Below are 12220 nucleotides of genomic sequence, written 5' to 3'. Positions count from 1 at the left end.
AACATTATACAATAAACCTCTTCTTCTTTTTCTTCTTGAAATAGCATTTATTGGTGAAAGTCAGTTGGTTTGAAATCCTGTCTAATGTTGAAGTGAAACAAACAGATGGACAAACTGAACAAACTGATCCTGAAAGTCTTACCCCGTCATCATATGTGATAACAAAAGTGAGAAAGTTGTAACACGTCCATGAGCGCTGAGATGAGTGTGCAGGACGACAAGGACAAAGGTTCCAAAATGTCAACGGAAGAAGCAGGGACAAAGGTAGGTGTGTGTTTGTAAGGTATAATAATCTGCTTCACGTTTTCAATTCCCATTTCAAAGTAAGAATGTGTACATATTCACTATTGAACTATGAATATATCTGATGACAGTATTTATAGACATTTAGGGGTTGTTACATTTTTTGACAAAGAACATAATTCCCCTGATACGTTATTATTCAATATATTATTGGATATTTTAGACTTGTCTGTGTTCTATTTTTTTGTTTCAAAGGGGACTCACAAACGTTTTGTCACGGCGATGTCTAATCCGTAACAATGTGGTGGTCCCTCCTACTTTGTACACAATTAAAGTATTGACTTGAATAGATTACATGTACGCTTTATTCAAAATGCTGACACATCAGTTGTATCAAAAAGCCCGAAAGCCAAATGATATCATTGACTTGTAAGAATTTGCCCCTTCTGCAGGAAGGAACAAAACCGTGGTTGAAAGATCTCAAAATACTCATACTAAAGCACATTTCTTGATGAAGAACCAACAGTATTAATTGTTCTTATAGTCATTTGCGAAATGTTGTCATTTGTAGAATGCACAAACTGACACAATAGAGAGAACCACTCTACGCCAGCCCCAGAAAACATGTTTCAATTGTTCAATATGTCAAGATCTCAGATTACATAACCATTGTTTGTATGTATCATTGCTTGTTTGATCAAAGCACTAAGAGTGACATATCAGAGAATGTTACATACAAAGACAGTATTTCTCAGATGACTTAACCTTTTATGTATATGCAACATTACATTAACTGTTTGATCAAAGTGGTTTGAGTGACGTATCAGAGAATGCCCCATACTAAAAACTGGAGATATGTTAATACTTCTATTGTATTGGCTTCTGATCTCAACAGACATCATTACAAAGAGAGACACATTGCTGGGTCCATCACTTGTACCATAAAATCCCTGCCATATAGATAAACAACAAGTCTTAATACAATCAAGAAAGGACGTTTGTGTATATATAGAACGTATTTGAGACAATCAATCAGGATTCTTAAAACCTCAAACGATTTGCTTGATGAGTTACCATTTAAGAAAGAGGAAAGTTCAATTGTGTCATAAATGAAATGACATGATGATATCATGCAAGGACATGCGAAGAGACCGAATGTGCTCCTCTCCATTGTGATCTGATTCTCGTGTGCATACAAGTCAAATTTTCTCTTAGGTTTGGCAAAAATCAAAAGACGTTTCTCTACATTTAACAACATTGGATGAAAATCTCTTTCAAAACAATACTGAGAGAAACAAATACGGGATCACAGGATAATTCAAGCGTTCCTTTAATATGTTCTTGTTTTCATCACCACCGCGCTATTCAAAGCTGGTGATGAAAACTAGAACATATTAAAGGAACACTTGAATTTTCCTGTGATCCTTTATTTGTTTCACTCAGTATATAATAGTATTGACGTCACACCATACAAGGCCCCATTTAAGCTTTCAAATACATTGAGCAAGCATATATATATTTCATCACAAATGTATTTGATTGCTTGATATCTGCATACACGTGAGATTGATTCCACAATCAGGGGTGTTAGTGATACGATTTCATAGCTGAATTATCGGTTCAGTCGTTAATTTCCAACCCACGTCAATGAGTATGTTTTATTGCTAAGTCCTGCAATGTCAGTGCTAGGCTACTTGACAATAATTACTATTTAAAAAAACGTGATTAAGAGAATCCGCCCCTTTGCTTTCGATGCTGCTGCTTTCGACCTGCATGTCATTGTGCCTTAGTTTTTCAATCTGTGATATATTCAGCCCAGATCCAACCGGACATGCTGATATACTATAAATGCAAGTTCATTTCATTGATGACAATTTCGTCATTCTATTTGTAGCTGACTTTTCGGAGTCTTGAAAACGGCTTAAATATCTCCTCATAATAGAATACAGAAGTAAATATATCTATATAAAAAGGTTATCTTGTTTTTATTACTTGCAAACTTATAATAATACCAAACTATTCTCGCTGAAAGAACGTTGAGTCTGCCGTAAAATAACATTCAATCACTCATGAGTAGATTTGCATTTTGTTGACTCGTATACATTGTACCGAATCAGGGAACGAACAAACACACATTCTGTTTGTGTGAGTGGCTGATGCTAAGGTTAGCTAGGACACTTATCATGCTACCCGTTTTCGCGAAAACCTGGTACTATTTGAAAGAGGCAAGTTCAATTGTGGATTATTGACACACCGTCGTCATTGAGCTCGAATACTGCTGATTGGGGCGTTAAAACTTAAAACAAATAAATTTAACATCACTGATTTTGCCATAAATCCTGAACAGTTTTAAGGATTCTGGGCCAAGGCTCGATCATCATAACATTATCAATAGGAATACTATGGTTACTCAATTCAGTGTCCAGGAAAAAGCTAAACTACATGATGGAAGTGTATCTGGTTGTATAGGTGCCCCAAGTATTCTTTCATGCTTGGTTGTTTTTGAGGGATGTCCTGTGCCTCCTTTCACAAAGCACTAAGGTGATCGTAAGTGACTTAGGTAACCTTAGTGCAATGTTAGTTCAAAGAATGGGAGTTAAGGTTAACCTTAGTAAAGGTTGCTTCGTGAAAGCAGCCCCTGAGGATCTTTGGGTGAATTGTGTCGTTTTGTGCAAGTTTGGGGAATATGTTTGTTTCACCATACATACACAGGTGTAGTACCAATACAAAAGGTCATTTTCGAGCACCTACTGGGATCAGACCCCGATTTCTCGAAACAAACTTAAGTCTGAGTTTTTACTTAAGTTAGAGTTTTACTCAAATTTGATAAAACGCAGGAAAATTCATTTCCCAAAATGAACTGAAATTGATATTAAATTCAAACATAGTATGATGTCTTTTAGGGGCAATTAGAAGTTGTACGTAGATGTCCAAGATATTTGTATGGATTAAACTTTTTTTTATTCCCCACAACATGAAGCTGCGGGGGATATAGAACACTTTCACACTTTCTCCGAAGCATATCTCCTGAACTATTAGTGAAAGCCGAACCAAACTTGGTACACATGTCAACCATGATCCCTAGATGTGTCTTTTGGGGATTAGACCCAGATGTGAATTTCATTTTTGCGGTTTCCATGGAAACATGACTTAGGCTGTGACTATGAGGATGCCATCTTGTCCGGAGCGCAGATCTCCTAAACTATACATGCTGGCTTCATCAAACTTGGTACACATATCAAGCATGATCCCTAGACGTGCGTTTTGGGGGTTAGACCCAGATATGAATGATATGTTTTGCTGTTTCCATGGAAACATGACTTAGGCTGTGACTATGAGGATGTCATCTTGTTGCATTTCCATGGCATCAAGTTAGGCTTTTACTGAATTTGGTGGTAGTGCAGATCTTAAAAACCTTTCACTACTCTCCTTCCACTTTGCTGTATACACACCAAAACATTGATATAATCATAATTAGTAGACCATATTCATAAAGAGTATTCTGCCGTTGCGGGGATATTGATGACTTTGTCTTCTTGTTTATTTCCCTCACAACGTTTCGGGATCATTCCAGGTCCCTTCATCAGTTCACCTGATGAACGGTCACGAAACGTTGTGAGGGAAAATAAAAATGAAGTTTAATCCATAAAATTATCTTGGACATCAAACATAGTAGACAATTTGAGTGTGGTGGATAGATTAATTAGGTTGTTTGGGCTTTTTTATTTTAAAAATGCAGTTGGGTTAAAAAATCCAATTGTTTCAAATTGTCAATCTCAGTTTGAAATTTGAGTACAAACTTAAGTTTATTTCGAGCAATCGGGACCCTACTCACAAATGGTAATAGTGCCAGCTCCGACTACTCTTTGGATCTGTGTCTCTGAGTTTTGTTTATATTTCAGGTATTTACCATGGACTCCGGAACTGGTCTAGAACTGACCATCTCGACAGCTGATGCGGTTGCAGATCCCCCAGATGGGGGAAAGGCGTGGTGTTTAGTATTCTTTGCTATGATTTTAGCAACTTTGAAGAAAACATTCATCGATCTTCAGCCTAAGGTTGTGTTGTTTATGGAAAGTACAAACAGTTCATCATCTGGAGGAGAACTGTATAGTCAGCCGTTTTCCCCAAACGTGACTGTGGAGGCACAAATAGTTGATACCACTTATAAGGCTCTGTATGCAGTGTCAGGTAAGCTATGAACATAAAGTATTAAATCCAATCATATGAACCAAAGTTCAGCTACCAGCTATATAGAACTATTTTCATACAAAATGTCAACAATATTAACTCCCACACTGCTCATTGAATTATTAAGACAAAGGAGTAGACAATGATAAGAATTATTTCTTCAATCTACCCCCTTTCCTGAATACCATACAGTTAGTTATATTTATATTGACGGTTAAAGACCACTTTTTCCAATATATTGCTAGATTATTCATTATTTTGTAAACCTCGGACAGTGCTATCAATCAGTAACATATCGTCAGCGAAGAGTAACATGAAAGGTCGACAGACACCAAGGTCAATACATCTAACTTCATCAACATCAAGAAATTCAGTAATACCATTAGCATACAATGAAAATAGCAGTGGTGATAGTTGGCAACCCTGTTTTGATCCTTCACACAGTGAAACAGTTGTGTGCAGCCATCTTGCAATGATATACATGATTGAACATTTGTGTACATATTTATAATTAATCTAAACATTTTACCTTTCACATTGCCAGTCTAAATTATACACAGGTTTATCAAACATGTTCTTTGAATGGAATCAAATGCAGCTTTAAGATAAAAAACAACAACAGTATAGTCTGTCCTTAAATAAAGACAAATATTAGTGACCAATGTATCTAACACAAATATATTGTGCTTGAAAGAGTTTATAGAGTTCATAAATTGTTAAAAAGATATCAAGTTAAGATGACACTACTCCCACTTTAAAACAGATATGAAGGTGATACTTCAAAACAGACCAGATGTTTGTTTCAGTTTTCGTCTTCTGTACCAGTAGCAGACATCATGGCTGGTCTGTTGTCAAGGGACATGGATGTTTTTGTGTGGTACCATTTTATATGACGGGTCGGTACGTTCTAGGTTCGAGTCGGCAGTTCTGAAGTGAAAAATGGAAATCCTGATGGTTTCGGCCAATCCGATTACCTAAACGGCTGGTGGTGTAAAGTTTTCAAACTTGCTAGTGTTCAGAATCAACCGTGATATTAACACAATTAATCGTACGCGACACTCTGTCTTCCATGACCATGCCAATTGTTTCAGAGAATGTGAATGCGATCAATGAATATACGAACGAAGCTACCGAAGATGAACGATGAAGTTGAAATTTCTCTGTTTCACACACACAAACAGACAGACAGACACACACACACACACCCTAAAACCAAGAACAACACACACAACAAAAACACACACTAACACATAGAAACACACACTAGCACACACACACCCATTCAAACAACACACACACACACACACGGTTATCGTCTAATTGCATACGGGGCGGTGGGGTAGCCTAGTTGTTAAAGCGTTCGCTCGTCACGCCGAAGACCCGGGTTCTATTCCCCACATGGGCACAATGTGTGAAGCCAATTTTTGGTGTTCCCCGCCGTGATATTGCTGGAATATTGCAAAAATGCGGCGTAAAACTCAACTCACTCACTCCCTAATTGCATACTGTGACTACGCCCAACGAGTCTCTGTTATGATTTACTAACTGTATTTTGGGATGGAACATATAACCAATCTTATCATTTCATCATCGCGTTACAGGAATCCTAAGCGGAATTCTGACTGTCTTGACTGGTTACCGGTGGATGGCGCTGATCGGAAGTTTTCTGACGGCCCTGGGGTATCTCGGAGCCGCATTCTCCGACATTTCTAATGTCCATCTCATATCTTTCCTGTACGGGGCACTACCAGGTTAGCAGTGTCCAATACTATGTCTGTAAGGCTACAGCCCGAGGGTTTAATATTACGAAGTTTGTGGTACGTGGTTATGTATAAGCCGAAAACACAAACTGGTATTACTTCAGAAGACTTTCCTAAATGCAGGGGATCGATGGTATCTGGAGTTTAGGCAGAGATGTAGACTAATCCATACACATCACATCAGTCCTTCCTGCATTCCGCTACGAATTTTTAAGAATTCCGAGGCAAATCTAAGTTAATTCTGCATCCCAATTTTCAAAATTCTGCAAACAATTCTGCAGTTAAAAGCTTGAAAAAACACGCACAAAATAATGAAATTTCAATCTTCAAAAACATTGATTTTGTGAACATAATTGCAGTGTCAGGTTAAAATGATATTATTGTTAGGTGCTTAAAAAATGAATAAATCATATTTATTCGTGAATATTTTGAAAATATCGTTATAACAAGTGTCTCAGTTCGTTTTTGTGTAATCAGTCATACTTGCGACATTTACCCCTACTTTCCTTTTCGGTTGATAGTCAATCTTGATTCAACTTTCCAAATAAGTAAATTCCGCGGCAGAAAAATGGCAAATTCTGCATAAAAATGCGGTTTTCCGCGGACTAGACGTTTTTCTGCATCAAAAGGTAATTTCCGCGATTTATTCTGCAACCGCGGTATCGCGGAATCCAGGAGTGACTGTCACATAGATGCTAATTTGAATTCAGTACAGATGTCAGTCTGTTTATTTGCCACCTCAATACATTTTCTGGGTTTTCACCAAAGCTGATAACATTTCATAATGAGCATATTAATTATAATGTTTTGCATAATTGCTAACATCGTCCTGTGTCATACTTCAGGTATCGGGCACAACCTGATCGAAGTGGCAATCTTTTCGGCAATACTGCAGTACTTCAGAAAACGCCGACTGTTGGCTCTCCTCATCCCAAGTGGTGGTGGTTACTTTGGATCTGTCGTTGCCAACGTCATGGCAACCTTCTTTTCTGGATTGCCTGGCATCAACATCTGGAAGAGTTATCTGCTCGTCCAAGCGGGTGCTGCTTGTGTAATGATTCCGTGTAGTTTCTTTCTGAAACCCCTGAATGTCCGGATGAAGCGTCGAGCAAATCAAAGTCTGCTATCTTTTTTTATGGATATGGATGAGCTGAAGGTGTTCCGATCTATTCTACTCTACGTCTTCGCGGCGAACTGTTGTTTGTGGGACGGAGGTAAGAAATAACGCGCACGAAATGAATTATGATCAAGAGCAAGAACTATGTTGACACAATACAGAATGGACGATATACTTAGCCTTCGTCTTAAATTATAGCAGTTTGTGTAATTTTGTGTTTTTATCAATATTCTTGAAATGAGCATTTCTCTTTGCGACACCCACTAGAGCTAGAACTTCTTCTTCCAAGAGGTTTCACAATTGTTCAAATGTTAAAGAATTTTTAATTGTTTTACTGTGCAGTAGATCTCCATCCTGGTCATACTCTCTCTATTGCAATCTGACCCGTGAACTGGTATTCAGTAACCCATGCTTGTCGTAAGAGGCGACAAACGGAATCGGTTGGTCAGCTTCGCTGACTTGGTTGACACATCCCATCATATCACAATTGTGTTGATCGATGCGCATGCTGTTGATCACTGGATTGTATGGTCCAGACTCGATTATTTACAGATCGCCGCCATGTAGCTGGAATATTGCTGAGTGCGGCGTTAAACAACCCAACCAACTCTATTGCAATCTGTTTGGTTTTCTTCCTCAAATCTACCCGTGTCGCCAGGAACAGTTTAATCAGAAAGAATTAAGATAATGGAATAGATGTAAAAATTAGAATTGATCAACAAAATAGTGTGTTTTCTATGTAAAGGTATCAGTGTCATTGAGGCCAAACTACCGAGTTTCAAGGATCAGCGCTGGCACATCTCCACTGGTCAGTTGTTGATGGCAATCATAGGAGGGGTCAGTATTGTGGGCACCTGCTTCTCATGCTGTATCTGCAGTAATATCCGTCTGAGGAGTGTGGTCATTGCGATGGTCGTCTTCAGTGGAATCCTGTTCCTCCTCAACATGATGGCCAGTCTGTTGTATAACTTCATCTATTCCATCTGCTATTCCGTACTTGTAGGATTGCTAAAAGGTAAATAGCTTTTATATGGTCAGTTGTGACCTGTGAAATGTGTTACATGTTGATTCCCAAGTTGAAAGTTTATAGTTTACAGGGAATTGGTCCTAAGAGAAATATGTGTGAAACCAAAGTACATCCAAAAACATGCTGTAGTTAATTAAGAACTGTGTTGTAAAATTAAGTTCACAAATCCGTACAAATCAATACATAGGTGAGTGAGTGAGTTTAGTTTTACGATGGGATACGATGAGTAGTATTTATAGTGGGGGTTCTAATACCGGGGTATCACAATGGTTTTATTTGTGGTTAATTTTGTTCCCTCATGCCCCCCGAAAAAATTATGATTAAATTTTTGTGGAGCATGTGAGGCAGTGTGTCGCACATGTTTTTGTTGTTTTGTTTGTTTTTTATTCTGTTATTAATACTGGCTCACAAGTTTAAAAAAAAATTTATTCTAAGTAGTCGGTTACGTTTGTTGAGATAAACTTTTTGTTATCATAAATAAGTTGGTTTCTGACCACGTCTGCTCCGTGGGCTTTGCACAAACCATAATGACATTTCACTCTAATACCGCATACTGAACACGTGTAGTTCACAAAACCCTTTCTGATAGACATCATGTGTATCCTAAATTACTCGGTCCTGCATTTCTTGCCGCAAGTCTCGGCTTTTCCCAGAAGCTCATATTTGCAATGATACGGAGTGGGTCTCATCTTCTTTATATACACTTAGATATACGTTAGTCTAATTGATTGCCGATCAACACGGCCGTGGCTAACCCTAATGCCACGAAGATCAACTCACAATCTTTCTGTTCTGGAGAAAGGTGTGTAATACTGCGAGAGTGTGGGTTCGTTGCGGAGAGTTTCGAGTCGTTTTCCGGTGACGAGATAATACGCATGTATCACTTCGTCCACGTCCTTAAATGTTCGAACGGCGTGACCTTCTCATTGGAGTTCGTTGTGGATAAAATCTATCCTCTGCATGCATTTTTTTCGCGTAGCAGGCTTGTGCGGCTTGTAATTTCTCGATGGTTAAATCATGAGGTTTCCGTTCCGCTTCTATCTCGGCTGTGTAACATAACGTGTGGGTTTACCTCTAATTGTTTTGTTAATGGTTGGACCATCACCGGTGGTGTCGTCGTTTTGTTTTGTTGATATACCATACAGCTGCGGCGATACCCACGAAAGTGGCTGCCACGGCGTACGGTATAAATGGTGGCCAATTTATTCACAAACATGAAATGTGTTACTTTGACCATTTCTAAATCGCATTGTGTATCCAGACCCTTCAATAACTCCTCACAAGCTCGAACGGGTTTCAATATGCGGATGCTATTTTCTCATCTGGTTTGCCAACCTTTTCACACACATAGTTTTGTAACATTTAGCCACATCACGCCGCATGCTACGTCAAAACAGTCTGACAATATTTGGTACAAGGTGTTTCATATGCTGAACTCAAATTATGTTTCAAAAGAAGATATATAAGACTGGAACTTTGTCAGCTTCTTCTAAAGAGGGTGCCATATCCAGTTGTCCATTAGAAACTGTTGACTCGTAATATCATGATAAAACTAAAGTGTTATATCAATGCGGTTAAACCGTTGACGCGCCATGCCATGATATAGTTAATGTATTTTTTTCCAGCGATCAAACCGTTGACTAGTCAAGTCGTGCGGCTAAACCATTGGCCAAATCGTCTATTGTTGTGGCTATTGATTCCGAGCCAGAACTTTACTGGCCGGTTTAAGGTCCTATTTTAAACTGATGTAACTTTGGATCAGTATCCAAAATAATAACACGACAAGCCTTAAATCTCATTTTGGACTTGTGTTTTCTATATCCGTAATCAAAAGATGCGTGCGGTTGTTATCCATTACATCATCGTGGAGCCAACATCATCATGAAAAGTGGAACCTCATTACAAAATTCAGTTTCGAGATCACACGAAAAAAAACCTAACATCTGGCTTTTATTCCCATGGCACAGGTTTGGGAAACCCTTTGCTGGAGTATATAATGCCGCTGCTTCTCGGGGAGAACAACTCAGCCATCGGTGCAGCCATCATGTCCTGTGGTCAAGGCATTGGAAAACTGTCGATACCAGCCATAGCCAGTAAGCACTTCAGAACTGCTAACATTTGGTGCAGTTTGGGACAAAAATTCTAATCCAAAAACCAGTCGTGAGTATGGTATCGCGCTCCACAACCAACCCACAGTGAGTGAGTGAGTTTAGTTGTATGCCGCACTCGGCTGTATGTTTGCGGTCTGTAAATAATTGAGTCTGGACTAGACAATCCAGTGATCAACATCATGAGCCTCGATCTACGCATTTGGGATACGATGACATGTGTCAACCAAGTCAGCGAGCGTGACCACCAGATGCCGTAAGTCGCGTCTTACGACCAGCCTGGGTTACTGATGATCTATTCTAACCCGTTTCATCGCAGGTGCCAACCCATGAGAGTGCTGTTACAAATCCAACAGCTGTATTACGGTCATATAGTGTGTCCTGTACATGTACTCCTGTTCACAGTAGAATCTGTCCAAACAGGATTATTCGGATTAAAGAATTCGACCATACATTAGCTTAACTGACGTCACCCTGATTTCGGGTAAAAACTATTCATTTCTGTATCAACTGCTGTAAAGACAGACATCACTAAATGGTAAAGACTCATATGCAGTAATGCTCATCGGTTCCAAAAATTACTTTATTATCTACCACCATTGGTATTTCTCACAATAAAGGATCTTTCCTATTTTTTGTTACAGATGAAATCGAAAAGTCGACACAAAAAGTAGACTGGTGTTTTTACTTTGCCGGTGTTATCTTCTTCGTGTCAGCTTTCGTCATCGTCTTGACCTACCGCTTACACTTGCGTGTGACCAAATCTGAGGTAGCCCCGGATAACCCAGACGAAACGCCTACTCGGGAACTGGAGAGTACTGGGGTTGACTGGGAAAGGTTCTAATGACAGGCAGTCGAGTCACATCATGGAACAAATTACACCTGATCAGGAATTTTAGAGAGCTTTACATGCTGACTCCTCACTGAATCTAGTGAGCAAACCCCTAAGTGTGCATGTTATTGTAATCCAAGTTTTACGCTAACCTCCAGGAATATGTTTCTGAAGCCAAATATATACTTGTAATTGTTCCAGTTAAATACACATCTTATTTTCTATGTACGATATGTATGTATTTTATTTTAACACATTACCTATTGAACTTGTGATACAGTGGACCATGTTCAACGAGGCAGTGTAGTGACTGCTTTCTTTAACCTTTGTGTGATATCACGTCAATTGAAAGTGTCACATACAGTGGCAATAAAGGTTTTACGTATTTGATACTTGCCCAGTTTAATGAATAATTACCTGAGCTCTATAGCTCTCCGGAGAATAACACCGATATATATATATATATATATATATATAAGAGTGAACGGATTATATGCACGTCATTATATATATTTATATACTGAACATAAAAAGAAAAGTTTCGAAAAAATGAAACGGTATTCTTTATAAATGTTTGTGTCAAAAAACAGTTCAGCATTGACGCTAGGAGGTGTACACGCCACACAAACGATGCCTAGACTAACGACTGAGCAGAGGGGAATGGCGATTGGAAAGTTACACGGATGTAACTCTGCAACCGCGGTAGCTAGACAATTGGGCTGTCATTTTACCACCATTACACGACTTGCTCGACGTCATCAGCAAACCGGGGTTGCTGCTGATAGTCCCTGTACCGGACGGCAACGAGTGACAACGCATACGCAAGATCGGTTCATCCGGGTCACTCATCTAAGGAACCGAACTCAAGCAGCAACAGTAACAGCAGCCTTAGTTCTTGGGTCAAGGGGAGCAGTGTCCAGCGATACGATTAGGCGTCGTCTT

General features: G+C 39.1%; 1 protein-coding gene across 1 annotated transcript; it reads left to right on the top strand.

Annotated features, from left to right (window-relative positions):
* The first annotated feature begins 201 nt into the window (after positions 1-201).
* LOC124289078 lies at positions 202-11290 on the top strand. The gene is made up of 7 exons (XM_046725681.1): positions 202-264; positions 4146-4434; positions 6036-6185; positions 7040-7408; positions 8057-8326; positions 10306-10431; positions 11091-11290. The coding sequence occupies exons 1-7, from the start codon at positions 202-204 to the stop codon at positions 11288-11290; spliced, it is 1467 nt and encodes a 488-aa protein (XP_046581637.1).
* The last annotated feature ends 930 nt before the right edge of the window (positions 11291-12220 follow it).

Source organism: Haliotis rubra, unplaced genomic scaffold, assembly GCF_003918875.1.
Source record: "Haliotis rubra isolate DU_JTF1 unplaced genomic scaffold, ASM391887v1 Scf1115, whole genome shotgun sequence".
Taxonomy (NCBI): Eukaryota; Metazoa; Mollusca; class Gastropoda; order Lepetellida; family Haliotidae; genus Haliotis; species Haliotis rubra.
This window is presented reverse-complemented; position numbering and strand designations above follow the sequence as displayed.